This window comes from Scyliorhinus torazame, chromosome 2, assembly GCF_047496885.1.
Source record: "Scyliorhinus torazame isolate Kashiwa2021f chromosome 2, sScyTor2.1, whole genome shotgun sequence".
Classification (NCBI taxonomy): Eukaryota; Metazoa; Chordata; class Chondrichthyes; order Carcharhiniformes; family Scyliorhinidae; genus Scyliorhinus; species Scyliorhinus torazame.
This window is the reverse complement of record NC_092708.1, coordinates 353784944-353799950: the sequence shown is the minus strand read 5'-3', so window position 1 is coordinate 353799950 and position 15007 is coordinate 353784944. Positions and strand designations below refer to the sequence as shown.

Genomic DNA, 15007 nt, shown 5'->3' with positions numbered 1-15007 from the left:
TGGCTCTTGGATACTTGATTATTTAATTGTTTGTTCGTTGCCCACCCAGAACAGTTGGGCGAATGGCTCGGATATTCTGAGGAAGCCATCTTCCAACCCCCGGATGGCGAATTTGATTTCTCCATTTGGAGAAATTCTGATAGGTCGGACAGCCAGCCTGCAGCTTTAGGTGGTTCTACTGATCGCCAGCCAAGCAGGATTCTGCGGTGGGCGATCAGAGAGGCAAAGGCAAGGTGTCCGCCCTCCTCCCCATGAAGAGATCTGGCTGGTCTGATACCCCGAAGACCGCCACTTTTGGGCATGGCTCCACCCTCATCCCCACCACTTTGGACATAGTAGAAGGCGGTCTGTCCAGTACCCAGCAAGTCTGGGGCAAGACCAGAACATGTGGGTGTGGTTGGCCGGGCCTCCTTGGCACCATTCGCATCTGTCCTCCAATTCCAGAAAGAACCTATTCATTCGGGTTCTTGTTAAGTGGGCTCTATGTACCACCTTTAGTTGCGTTGAGTCTTGCGCACATGGAGGTGAAGTTGACCCAGTGTAGTGCTTCGTTCCAGAGTACCCACCCTATTCTGAGCCCCAAGTTTTCCTCCCATTTCCTCCTCGTCGGGTCCAGTACAGTGTCAGTCCCCTCTATCAGTTGTTCGTACATGTCGCTACAGTTTCCTCTACCTAGAATGTTGCCGTCCAGTAATTCCTCTAGTAGCGTCTGTCGTGGTGGTCACAGGTACGTCGTTGTCTCCTTCCAAAGGAAGTTTTTAAGCTGCAGGTATCGGAGTTTGTTGCCCTTAGCTAGCTGGAATCTCTCCGTCGGTTCGTTCAGTGTTGTGACCCTGCCATCGGTGTATAGGACCCTGACTGTCAGTGCCCATGCCCTGTCTCCACCTTTTAAAGGTGCGTCAGTGAATACTGGTGTGTTGTGTTGCAGATGGGGGCTTTGTTGGACATTTTGTTCAGGCCGAATTGCTGCCGTAACTGGTTCCAGGTCTGGAGGGTGGCTACCACCACTGGGCTGCTGGAGTGTTTTTTGAGTGGGGATGGGAGTGCTGCTGTGGCGAGGGCCCGGAGCGAAGTCCCCCTTCAGGAAGCCTCCTCCGCGTGCACCCATTTGGCTTCTAATCCATCTCATTACTTTTTCTGCTGTCGCTGGCCAGTGGTAGTCCGGCTTGCCCTCCCCTGGACTTCATTTTCTGTAGGACCTTCTTTGAGATCCTAGCATTCTTCCCCCCACCATACAAACGCCATGATTAATTTGTCCAATGAGTTGAAAAAGGCCTTGCGGATATAGATCGGGATGGATCTAAGTAGGAAGAGGTATTAGGGTAGAACGTTCATTTTGATCGTCTGCACTCTCCCCGCGATGGAGAGTGGGAGTGTGTTCCACCTTTGCAGGTCCTTTTGGACTTCCTCTGTCAGACTGGTCAGGTTTCACTTGTGAACCCCCAACCAGTCATGAGCGATTTGTGTCGGGCTTGTTTAAACGACAGTGCCCCCAGCGCTGTCCCTCCCCCTTGTGGTTTCACCTGAAGATCTCGCTTTTGCTCATGTTGAGTTTGTAGCCTGAGAAGGGACCAAACTCTTTCAGGAGCGCGATGATTCCTTCCATGCTGCTTTGTGGGTCCGAGATGTAGAGGAGCAGGTCATCCGCATAGAGCGAGATTCTGTGCTCTCTGCCTCCCCTTTGGATCCCCCTCCAGTTTTTTGCTGTTCTGAGAGCGATCACTAGTGGTTCGATCGCTAGGGCGAACAGCAGTGGGGTCAGCAGGCATCCCTGCCTGGTGTCCCTGTGCAGCTGGAAGCACTGGGAGCTGGTGTTATTTGTCTGTATGCTTGCCATGGGAGCGTTGTACAAGAGTTTCACCCAGGAGGCGAACCCTGTTCCAAGCCAGAGCTGCTCCAATACCTCTTTGAGGTACTTCCACTCAACTCTGTTGAAGGCCTTTTCTGCATCCAGGAAGACGATCTGGTGTTCTCTCCCCGGATGGGGATATGATCATGTTCAGCAGGCGCCTGATGTTCAATGTTAGCTGTCTACCCTTGACAAAGCCCCTCGGATCCTCTGCGACCACTTCTGGAACGCAGCTCTCTAGTCTTTTGGCTAGGATCTTGGCCAGTATTTTGGCGTCTACGTTTAGTAGTGAGATGGGTCTGTATGACCCGCATTCCGGTGGGTCTTTGTCTTTCTTAGGTACTAGTGAGATTGAGGCCTGTGATAGTGTAGGTGGCAGTGTGCCGCTAGCCAGCGATCTGTGAACATCTCCTGCAAGTGCGGGACCAGTGCTGTCGCAAATTCTTTTTAAAAGTCCGCCGGGAAACCTTCTGGTCCCGGCACCTTTTCCGCCTGCATGGAGCTAATACTTTCCATGATCTCTCCCAGTTCTAGTGGTGCTTCCAAGCCCCCACAACTGGCATGTCCAGTCTGTTGAGGAACCGTTTCATCCCCTGTTGGGGCCTCTGAGGTGAACAGCCCTCGGTAAAAGGTCACAAAGGTTTTGTTGACCTTTTCTGGGTCTGTTTCCAATGTGTCTCTGTTGTCTCTAATTTGCACGATCTCTCTAGTGGCTGCCTGCTTTTGCAGCTGGTGTGCCGGCAGGCGGCTGGCTTCATCTCGGTGTTTGTATAGGGTACCCCGTGCCTGGCGGAGTTGGTGCATTGCTTTCTTCGTGGAGAGCAGGTCAAAGTCCATTTGTAGCTTTTTCCTCTCCGCCAGGAGCTGCACGGTCAGGGCCTCGGAGTATTTATGATCTACCGCCAGTATGGAGTCGACCAACTGCTGCCTAGTCGCTCTGCCCTCCCTGTCTCTTCACGCTTTGAAGGCGATAACTTTCCCTCTAACCACGGCCTTTAGCACCTCCCAGAACGTGGATGGTGAGACCTCCCCGTTTTGGTTGTTTTTCATGTACTCCGCTATGACCTGTGATACCCTCTCATTGAAAGCCATGTCGGCGTGTTCAACCTCCAAGCGGGGCGTTGGGCCCTGCCCGTCTACAACCTCACATCCATGTAATGTGGAGTGTGGTCAGAGATTACGATCGCAGAGTATTCTGCTTTGACCAGCCCTGGAAGCAACAGTTTCCCCAATACAAAGAATCAATCCTGATGTATATGTTGTGCACTAGAGAGAAGGAGAACTCTTTCTCCCCAGGGTCTGAACTCCAAGAGTCCACCACCCCCATCTGCTCCATAAAACGAACAAGTTCCTTCGCTATGTTTGAGGTCTACCTTGGGGTTTGACCTGTCTGTCCGTGGGTCCTGTACACAGATCAAGTCCCCCTCATGATTAGTTGGTGCGTCGCTATGACAGCATTTCCACCATAGTCCTTTTAATGAAGTTCATGTCGTCCCTGTTGGGAGCGTACACATTAACAAGTACTACCGGTGCCCTGTCCAACGCCCCGTTGACCATGACGTACCGTCCCCCTGGGTCCGTAACAGTCTTCGTCGCCTTAAACATCGTCCTCAATTGATCAGCATTGCCACTCCCCCTGGCCCTCGTCCCGTAGCAGGAATGGTAGTTCTTTCCCACCCAGCCCATCCTTACCCACAGACGGTCCTGCTCTCTTAGGTGTGTCTCTTGGAGGAAGATTATGTTGACTTTCATGTTTCTTAGGTGGGTGAAGACTCTGGATCTTTTCACTGGGCCGTTGAGTCCTCTAACATTCCAGGTGACTATCCTGGTGGGAGTTTTTTGTCCCCCCGCTCCGGTGGGATTAACCATTTTACCTGGTGGATGCGCACCCGTACTCCTGGGTAACCCGATGGTTAGGGGGCCATCCAAGTTGGCCGCTGTCACTGCTCTCCCCATGTGGTCGGGTCCCTGCGCTCTGGGGTTTCCCTTTGTCCCAGGCGCATCCAACATGGCAGCCAACAGGGTGTCTACCATGTGGATCTGCTCCTGCACTCCGGGATTTCCCTTTGTCCAGGGGGTGCTCAACGTGACCACCAACTGTGCGTCCACCACGTGACTATGCCCCTGTACTCCGGCTCTCCTTTCGCCCAGAGACCATACTGGGTAGTTACTTGCAGTGCTTCCTTGCTTCCCCTGGTTGCGGCCCTTTGCAGCCATACTGCCACTCTCGCTCTGGTCCTATTTTCACCCCCCTCCCTATGTTTCCCCCACCCAGTCCCCCCACTTATTCCCCCTTCCCATGCTCCCCCCCTTCACTCCCCCTTCCCCTCTGTGTGTTCTCACCCTCCCGGCCTGGCGCCATCCCCCCTGTTGGGGGTGCGCCGCGCCCTTTCTGTGTTGCATGCTCCCGGCGCTAGCATTCCCCGGTAGTGTGGTAACCCTCCTCCCGGGAATTAATGTCTAGTTTCTCCCTCGTCCGCTCTCTGTTGTTCCTGCCTGTTCTTTTCCCATCTTATCCTGCACTCCTCTCACTTGGCACTCCGTTTTCTCTTCTCCGCTGCTCTTGTTCTCTCGAACGAGGTCACGATCTCCTGCGTGAAGCGGTCCCCCCACCCCCCTCCCTCGTTGGCTTGTCGCCATGCTGTTTTTCCTTGCCAGGGGCCCCTTATCGCTTCCCCTGCTGTCGCTGTTCCAGCCCGCATTCCATGACAAACTAGTCCGCCTCGGCATGTGCTATAAAGAAGTGTTCCTTGCCTTGGTATGTGACCCAGAGCTTCGCTGGGTATAGCATACCAAAGCTGTTCTTGTACTAAGTTGCCTCTGCCCTGTTGAATTCACCCATCTCCTGGCCAGGTCAGCAACAGATACCGTTTTGGATTGCCTGGCCCAGCACAGGATTCTTTCACGGTCCTGGTACTGGTGCAGTTTTGCTATTACTGCCCTCGGTTGTTCTACGGCTTTGGGCACAGCGACCAGTGCGCCCCATCTATTTCTGGTAGGTTGGGGAATGTTTCTCTTCCCACCAGGTTGCCCAGCATCACAGCCACATAGACTGTGGGGACCCTGCCTTCGATTCCCCCCAGTACACCCACAAACCAGCTGGGGCCGGTTTAGCACACTGGGCTAAATCGCTGCCTTTCAAAGCAGACCAAGGCAGGCCAGCAGCACGTTTCAATTCCCATACCAGCCTCCCCGAACAGGCGCCGGAATGTAGCGACTAGGGGCTTTTCACAGTAACTTCATTTGAAGCCTACTTGTGACAATAAGCGATTTTCATTTTTCATTCATTTTCGACCACAGGTTTTGTCTCCTTGAGTGGTTCTCCTGATCCTCTACTTTACCCCTCAGACTCCCCTGCGTCGCGACCAACCTCACCACCCGTTTCTCCGGCGTCACGATCCGATCACTCTGGTCGGTTGTGGCCTTTACCATGTCCTTGATGGTAGCCTCTTGGGCTTCCAGTCTCTTCTCCGCTCTGCTCAGGGCGAGCTGTATTTGGGTGAGGGTCTCAGCCACCGTGTCTTTCATGCTTTTATCTCAGCCTTTTCTCCCTTGGTGCTTCGGTGAAGGATGCCTTCCAGCTCCCTCCCGGTGCGGGAGGGGTTTGTTCGTGTCTGCCTTGCTCCTTTTGCTCCTGCGAAACTTGCGTTCCTCTGCCTCGTGCGCTGGTTGGCTCTTCCGAGTGTGGCCGTTCCTGGCCCCTTCCACTCCTGGTCTCGGTTCGGCCCCTAGTTTAGCTTTTTCCGGGCATCTTTTCTTCTATTCTCACTCTCTTTCTTCCTTCCTCTGACTTACTTAGGTTGGGGAATGGGTTGCTGCCTTTTTCTGGTGAGTTTTCGTTGAAAAGTAACTATTTTCGGGTCCATGGGAGGAGAGACACCTGACGTGCGACTGCTCAGCACATCGTCGTCACCGGAAGTCCTATGTGAGACCTTGACGAAAGCCTTCTGAAAGTCTAAATAAATTACATCCACCGGCTCACCCTGATCAACTCTACTAGTTACATCTTCAAAGAATTCCATTAGATTTGTCAAGCATAATTTCCCTTTCTCAAATCCATGCTGAATTTGTCTGATTATACCACTGCTTTCCAAATGCTGTGCTATAAAATCCTTGATAACGGACTTTAGCAACTTCCCTTCTTCTGACGTTAGGCTCACTGGTCTCTCGACCCAGTTTTCTCTTTACCTCCCTTTTTGAATAGCAAGTTGATATTAGCTATCCTCCAATCTGTAGGAATCATTCCAGAGGCCAAAGAATTTTGGAAAATTACCACCAATGGATCTACTTTTTCTAGCCCACTTCCTTAAGTATTCTGGATAAAGATAATCAGGCCCTGGAAATTTATCTGCATTCAATCCCATTAATTTCCCCCAAACCATTTCCCTACAAATACTGATTTCCTTCAGTTCCTCACTAAAACTTATGTTTCTCAGAACTTCTGGTACATTATTCATGTCGTCCTTTGTGAAGACAGAAGCAAAACTACAAATTTAGTTCTTCAGCCATTTCTTTATTCCCAAGTAGGAATTCACCCGTTTCTGATTGTAAGGGGCCTACATTCGTTTTTGTCAATCTTTTCTCTTTACATGCCTATAGAAACCTTTAGTCAGTTCTTATGTTCCCCGCTAGCTTATTTTCCCCTTCTTGATCAATCCCTTGGTCCGCCTTTGCAGAATTTTAAACTGTTCCCAATCCTCAGGTCTATTGCTTTTTCTTGTTAATTTGTAGGCTTCTTCTTTGAATCTAATACGATCTCTAATTTCTCTTCTAAGCCATGGTTTGGCCACAGTTCACTTTCTACTCTAGCGCCAAATAGGATTAAACAGCTTTTGTTGTTCACCTATTCATTCCTTCCTTTCAGTAATGTTTCCCAGTCCATCATAGCCAACTCAAGCCTCATACCATCATAGTTACCTTTATTGAGATTCAGGATCCTAATGAAGCAGCTGAAGTTAGTAGGGCCATTGTTGTACTTATCAACCGTTTTTGCACACCTTCCCATTAAAGTCCACATCTAAGTCTTCACAATAGAACTTTATAATAACCTCACTTTATGGTCGTGATGTGGGCATTGAACTGGGGTGGGCACAGTAAGAAGTCTTACACACCAGGTTAAAGTGCAACAGGTTTGTTTGGAATCATTAACTTTCGGAGCGTAGCTCCTTCATCAGAACTCACCTGATGCCCGCACATGATACCAGCAGATTGGTTGACTCTCAATTGCCCTTTGACTCTTAATTGCCCTCTGATATGGCCCAGTAAGCCAATCAATTGTGCCTGCAGTTCAAGAATGTATATCATCGCTATCTTCTCAAGGGCAATTAAAAATTGACAATAAATGCTGGCCTTGCCAGCATTGCTCACATCCCAATAATGAATGAAAAAAAAAATTACTAACCTTATTTAGTTACACTACAGACACTGACGTACCTATAATTTAATACTTCCTCTGTCAATTTTACTATTTTCCTCAATCTGGACTCTGAACGTTTGAGGATATTTCTAATTTTACTGTCCTCTGATGGCATCGTTGCTCCTTTTTGGTATCTTCTGGTTCCCCTCCTCATCAAATTAGCTTAAATCCTCCCCAGCTGTTCTCATTAACCTCTCAGCAAAAGGTCCTGGCTTTGTCCAGGTGCATCCCGTCAAGCTAGTGCAAATGCCCTTTCCCCAGAACTAGTCCTCATGCCCAAGATCTTGAAGATCTCACACCTGTATTGCTTTCCCAGACATGCATTTACCGGCACTAAATTCCTATTTATACATGTACTAACTAGCAATCATGAGCTTATTACCATTGAGGTTAATTTTTTCAATTTATTTTCTAGTTCCGGAAACTCTTCTGGAAGGAACTAACACTCATCGGTTCCAACATGAACTACGGCTTCTGGCTGTTGCCCTTTCCTTTGCAGAATATCCTGCAATTCCTCGACGATATCCTTTATTTTGGCACCAGAGAAGCAACATACCAACCCCCCCCCCCCCCCCCCCCCCAGCTGTTCTCAGGCACCCTCCCGGCCTTGGCTGTTCTCAAGCTCCCGACCTTGGCTGTTCTCAGGTTCTCCAAAGCCGCTCCTCCAGGCATCGGCTCTTCTTGGGCTCCACCAGGCCTGGGCCCTTCTCGGGCTCCACCAGGCCTGGGCCCTTCTCAGGCTCCACCAGGCCTGGGCCCTTCTCGGGCTCCACCAGTCTTGGGCCCTTCTCGGGATCCTCCAGGTCACGGCACTTCTCGGGCGCCCCGCTGGCCACGGCTCTTCTCGGGCTCCTCCAGGCTCTGGCTCTTCCCAGGCTCCACCTGGCCTCGGCTCTTCTCGGGCTCCTCCAGGCCCTGGCTCTTCCCAGGCTCCACCAGGCATGGGCTCTTCTCGAGCACCTCCCTGGCCACGGCACTTTTCGGGCTCCTCCAGGCCTGGGCTCTTCCCGGGCACCCCGCTGCCTCGGCTCTTCTCGGGCGCCCCCCTGACCATGGCTCTTCTCGGGCTCCTCCAGGCCTTGGCTCGTCTCGGGCTCCCCCCTGGCCATGGCTCTTCTCGGGCGCCCCGCTGGCCTGGGCTCTTCTCGGGCTCCTCCAGGCCTCGGCTCGTCTCGGGCACCTACCAGCCACGGCACTTTTCGGGCGCCCCGCTGGCCACGGCTCTTCTCGGGCTCCACCAGGCCTCGGCTCTTCTCGGGCTCCTCCAGGCTCTGGCTCTTCCCAGGCTCCACCTGGCCTCGGCTCTTCTCGGGCTCCTCCAGGCCCTGGCTCTTCCCAGGCTCCACCAGGCCTGGGCTCTTCTCGAGCACCTCCCTGGCCACGGCGCTTTTCGGGCTCCTCCAGGCCTGGGCTCTTCCCGGGCACCCCGCTGCCTCGGCTCTTCTCGGGCGCCCCCCTGACCATGGCTCTTCTCGGGCTCCTCCTGGCCATGGCTCTTCTCGGGTGCCCCGCTGGCCTGGGCTCTTCTCGGGCTCCACCAGGCCTCGGCTCGTCTCGGGCACCTACTGGCCACGGCTCTTCTCGGGCGCCCCGCTGGCCTGGGCTCTTCTCGGGCGCACCCCAGGCCTCGGCTCTTCTCGGGCTCCTCCAGGCCTCGGCTCATCTCGGGCTCCCCCCTGGCCACGGCTCTTCTCGGGCTCCTCCAGGCCTCGGCTCATCTCGGGCTCCCCTCTGGCCACGGCTCTTCTCGGGCGCCCCGCTGGCCTGGACTCTTCTCGGGCTCCTCCAGGCCTGGGCTCTTCCCGGGCACCCCGCTGCCTCGGCTCTTCTCGGGCGCCCCCCTGACCATGGCTCTTCTCGGGCTCCTCCAGGCCTTGGCTCGTCTCGGGCTCCCCCCTGGCCATGGCTCTTCTCGGGCGCCCCGCTGGCCTGGGCTCTTCTCGGGCTCCTCCAGGCCTCGGCTCGTCTCGGGCACCTACCAGCCACGGCACTTTTCGGGCGCCCCGCTGGCCACGGCTCTTCTCGGGCTCCACCAGGCCTCGGCTCTTCTCGGGCTCCTCCAGGCTCTGGCTCTTCCCAGGCTCCACCTGGCCTCGGCTCTTCTCGGGCTCCTCCAGGCCCTGGCTCTTCCCAGGCTCCACCAGGCCTGGGCTCTTCTCGAGCACCTCCCTGGCCACGGCGCTTTTCGGGCTCCTCCAGGCCTGGGCTCTTCCCGGGCACCCCGCTGCCTCGGCTCTTCTCGGGCGCCCCCCTGACCATGGCTCTTCTCGGGCTCCTCCTGGCCATGGCTCTTCTCGGGTGCCCCGCTGGCCTGGGCTCTTCTCGGGCTCCACCAGGCCTCGGCTCGTCTCGGGCACCTACTGGCCACGGCTCTTCTCGGGCGCCCCGCTGGCCTGGGCTCTTCTCGGGCGCACCCCAGGCCTCGGCTCTTCTCGGGCTCCTCCAGGCCTCGGCTCATCTCGGGCTCCCCCCTGGCCACGGCTCTTCTCGGGCTCCTCCAGGCCTCGGCTCATCTCGGGCTCCCCTCTGGCCACGGCTCTTCTCGGGCGCCCCGCTGGCCTGGACTCTTCTCGGGCTCCTCCAGGCCTTGGCTCTTTTTGGGCGCCCCCCTGGCCACGGCTCTTCTTGGGGGCCCCGCTGGCCACATCTCTTCTCGGGCGCCCCGCTGGCCACAGCTCTTCTCGGGCACCCCCCTGGCCTGGGATGTTCTCGAACACCCACCTCATCCTCGGCTCTTCTCGGGACCCATGGCCAAGCCGACTGGAGAACCTTGGGTTCTGTGGAACACAGTTTGGGAACCACTGCATTAGGTATTCAGCACACAAGGACTAAAGTAGGAGCAGAGATGGATGGAAAGAACAGTTTCACACAGAAATCATGTTCCAGCGTAATTAAGTTGTGGGGCTGTATAGATGGAGACACCAAGTCATTTAATTTAAATATAAACATGCTGTTTTAAATACGAAGGCGTGTGTCAGGTTGTCAACCTTTGCATCAGACAAGTTGTTAAGCTCAAAAGGTTCATATTTTTTTAAGGCAGAATGATGTCTGGATTCTTTGAAGCAGATATTTCTTAACTCTCAACAAAGGCTTAAGAAAGAGAGACCCTAAGGCAGGATGCGCCATCGATGGCCAACTAAGGTATTTAAGGATGGTAACAAATTGAACAAAATGAGAATGCATGCAATGCTGCAAAGGTTAGTGGTGGGCCGGAAGATTGGGAACATTTTAAGAACCAGCAACGGAGAATTTAGCAGGAGTCCAGAAATTGGTTCCACGCTGGTGTGAATTTCCGACAGGATCTTCCGCTGGTGCCCGCCATAGCGGATCGGGAAACCCACTGAAGGCAAATGTGAAACTGATTTGCATCCCACTAATGTGACGCAGATGAAGGCCCGACCAGAATCTGCCCTTCTCCCAATTCTCTGAGACGCCTGCGGGAAAACTCACTGGTCCAATGTGATATGCAGAAGTCAGGAGTCACTGAGCAATGTCTGGGTTGCCTCGAGTTCAGGATGGAGGCCAGCATGAAACCTGGACTCGTGTAGCGATCTGGGATGGCCACTTCCAGAATACAAAATGGATGTTTGCAAAGACTGCAGAGAACTATGTACAATGCTAAGAAAGCAGGCAGGCACAGAGCCTGTACGTGTATTGGAACTGCAGCTCCCAGACGAGACTGAAACTGTAGGTCTATTAGCATATTGATGGCCCATCTCCGGGAACAAAGGGAGATACTCAAGTAACCGATCTGGCTCCAGACCTCACGGCGCCAGTTCCCGAAACCAAAAGCACAAACAAAGCCAGGCCAACGGCCACCTAGGACACGCCCAGCCATCAGGGCACCCACCCCTTTATTGGTCAAGATCAATACGAGTGATCAAGATACGGCCCAATTGATTGGGGCCAAGTATAAGGCCCGCCCAAAAGCACGCGAAGCCCCTTCAGGTATAAGAAGAAGGCCCCGAGAGAGAATCGCTCTCTTGGACTCGGCTCTCAAAGCGGAGAGACCCTTCCACCAGCTACACAGAAGCAAATAAATCCAAGGTCAACGCTCGCTACCAGACGGACGACCTTAGCTGTTCCCCTTCACCACTTCGACCCCCATTAGCCTCAGATCCGAACAACGGCCATTGTTCCTCTGACTGAGTGGGTGCCTGAAGCTAAGTATAGGCTTTAGCAGTAGTGATAGTTTAGTCTGTAGTATTTTGTGCATGAGTAGATATTGCTGTGTGTGTAAATAAATAGTATTGACTTTGAACTAACTAATTGGTGTACCGGCTCTTTGATCAGTATTCGAGTTTGAACCTTGTGGCGGTATCGAAAGATACCTGGCGACTCTAAAGCAAACGTAATTAGAACCATATTGACCGCCATATTTAGAACCAAATAAAGAGAGCAACACTCAGAACACAACAGCAATGGGTGGGGGGAGCATCTGCAGGTGGATCGTCCAGATACAGTGTCATGAGGAAGTTAAGGATGGCATTTGTTACCGTTTTCCAGCCTCAGAATGTTCCTGGAGGTCCATCTTCTCTCCTCAATGGTGGATCAGCGATGTTGGGTTCCTTTTCAAAATGCCACCCAGATATGATGGTGGGACCTGCGCCATCATGCGCGCCCTGCCACGGAATACGCAGTAAAACCCCTGAGCGGATACTTAATGAGGTTGAGGCTGGAAAATATGGTGCAGCTTCCCACGGCCTCCGCAGTGAGAAACACATCACATTCTTGCCCCCACCATTGGACTTATCCAAGATGGGAGGATTATGTTGAAAGTGTCTGCAATGGGATATAGATGAGTTAAGTGAGTGGGAAAAAATTTGACAAATGCCGTCTAATGTTGGAAAAATTAGAGGTCGTCCCCTTTGGCAGGAACGTTAGAAAAACAGAGTATTATTTAAATGGTGATAGACTGAAGAATGCTGCTGTTGGGGAGTTGGCAGGAAAGTAACTTAAAGCCAGGTTCAGATGAGCCATGATTTTATTGCATGTTGAAGCAGGTCCGAAGGGCCGAATGACCTACTTCTACTTGTACTGATATTCCACAAAATCCCTACAGTGCAGAAGGAGGCCATTCAGCCCACGGCGTCTGCACCGACCCTCCAAAAGAGCACCCTAGCTAGGCCCACTCCCCCGACCTATCCCTGTAACGTACCCGACAACTTCCAAAGTCATTGAGGAAATAATAACAACTTTTAGTCATACTGCATCCTCTATGCAGACAAAGCTTTTCACAGAGGCAAAGCTAAAGGAGACGAGATGAAGGGGGTGATCAAGAGGTTTGGTCAAAAATGAGGAATTTAAGGATCAAAGAGACATACTTACTTCTATAACTTTGATGTTATTACTGTTCAACCAAAGAATCTCCAACTTCGTTAGATTTTCCAGATTTTTAATCTGAGTGATCTGATTGTAATATAAGTAGAGTCTTTGAAGATTTGTACAATAGTCTAATCCTTCAATGTCCTAGAAAAATAATTACAAGTTATTTTTGGAACCAATGCCATTTTCATACTCTGTCTTGCTGCACCCTCAATACACTGTAGTTAAGAACATGAAACTTCAGAACCTTCAGGTGATCTTCCCACTATTTTAGCAATATGTAAATAACACAACTGGAGAAGAATTTTTATCTGTCTTAATACTGCCCTATGTATTTCTCCAAATGTAGAGAACCTTTCAAAACTGCAATCAGTCTTTTCTTTAATTGTAACACTTGCAGTTTCTACAAATACCTGTTGGTGGCAATGTTGAGCTGGTGCAAATTATTCTCAAGAGTAAAACTAATAGCAACTTAATACTTTTGCAGACCTGCTATAACCTTCAACAAGAGGTTGCATTTATATCACATCTTTAATGTCACACAATTTCCCAAAACATTTCACAAGACCTTTATCAAACAAAATTTTATACCAGTCAGTTAAATAGATATTGGCACAGATGTAGATTTTGTGGAGTATCTTCAAGGAGAAAAGGGAGGAAGAGAGGTGGAAAGGTTTAGAGAGGGAATTTTAAAGCTTAGAGCTTTGGCAGCTAAAGGCATGGACACCAATGGTGGAGTGATTAAAATAAGGGATTGTCAAGAAGACAGAGTTAGAGGAGTGCGAAGAGTAGGGTCGTGGAACAGCTGCCAATTACAAAGCTAGACAGCAGCCAGGACGTAGGGGGTTTTCAATACGAAGATGAGAATTTTATAATCAAGATGTTAATTAACTGGGAGCTATTGTCAGTCATGGTCAAAGGGTGAACACAAGAAGCAGTGCTTTTGGATGACCTCAGGTTTACAGAGGGTACAGTGCAAGAGAACAGCAAAGACCATGTTGGATAGCCAAGGCCGCAAGTAAAAGAAGGCGCAGGTGATTCAACTCATTTGCCCAATGAGTTGAATCAGGGGCAAAATTCAAGTGAGGCTAGAGACTTGGAAATAGGCAGTCTTAGTGATAGCTTAGACACATAGTCAGAATGTGTGGTTGAATGCTGATCTCAGGGTTAAATATGACACCAAGTTGGCAAATTGCCTGGGTCAGCCTCAGGCAGTTGCCAGGGAGGGGGATTGGTGTCAGTGACACTGACCTGAAACATTGGCCCATAACCTCCGACTCCGGGGGGCATCATAACAGGGAGGTAGCCCAAAGATGCGCTGAGGATTGCACAGCAATTGCCCAAGAAGTTTAAACTTCCATTGGGCAGTTACCCTGCAATGGGAATCATCTGAAAGTATGATATATAACTTACAAATTTTGGATGGTTCCAACTGTCTTACAGTAATAGTTACCCAGAAAAATTTAGAACTAAAACCACTTCTAATTTCTGGGTAAGTTTTGGTGTCCTTATCTGAGGAAAGATGTTCTTGCTATGGTGGGAGTGCATCAAACGTTTACCAGGCTGATTCCTGGGATGGCGTGACTGTCATATGAGGAGAGACTAAATCGGTTAGGGTTATATTTATTGGAGTTTAGAAGAGTGAGAGGGGATCTCATAGAAACTTACAAAATTCTAACATTGCAGAGAATACAGAGGAAATTCACAAGAATAATTCTAGGGATAAGGAATTGTAGCTATGAGAATATATTGGAGAGATTGGGTCTGTTTTCCTTTGGGAAAAGAAGGCTGAGAGGAGGCTTGATAGAGGTATTCAAGATCCTGAGAAGTATGGACATATGTAAATAGTGAGAAATTGTGCTCAAGAGAGCACCAAGAACTGGGATGGTTGGAGTCTGGAACTAACTTCCTGAGACGGTGGTGGAGGCAGGTTTGATCAAAGTATTCAAAAGGGAATTGGATAGCTATCTGAAAAGAAAGAATGTGCAAGGTTACAGAGATAAGACATGGGAGTTGGACTATTTAGAATACTCTTTCAGAGAACCAGTGCAGACTTGATGGGCAGAATGGCCTCCTTCTGTCCTGTAAAGATTCTATGATTCTATGAGCTATAATACTGACCAATGCCTCCCGACATCCCCACGCCTGCAGTTCTCTGGGAACCCTTGACTACCTCATGATCCACAAGGTAATCCCCCCACTCTCCCAACTACCCCACAACTCCCACCTCTCATGGGAACCTGCCGAATGCACCATCTTCCCCTCCCCGACTACTCTTCTCCACTGATCACCCCCATTGACCACCTTACCTGCACAGTGACCACCTGCCACCCCCACTGACCAGCCCCATTCAGGCCACCCGACAACCCCTCAGTGACCACACCCCTTTGACCACCTGACCCTCCCCACTTATCAAC

At 51.2% G+C, this 15007-nt stretch overlaps 1 protein-coding gene across 6 annotated transcripts in view; it reads right to left on the bottom strand.

The window, feature by feature from the left end:
• lrrc9 (leucine rich repeat containing 9) overlaps nt 1-15007 on the bottom strand; it is a 389985-nt gene that overhangs the window by 331328 nt on the left and 43650 nt on the right. For all 6 annotated transcript variants that reach the window (XR_011938366.1, XM_072491694.1, XM_072491713.1 and 3 more), the window contains exon 4: nt 12594-12734. Coding sequence is in view for 5 of the 6 variants with exons in the window: in XM_072491694.1 (XP_072347795.1) it covers nt 12594-12734 (141 nt within the window). In the remaining variant the exon portion in view is untranslated. The remainder of the gene's footprint in view (nt 1-12593; nt 12735-15007) is intronic.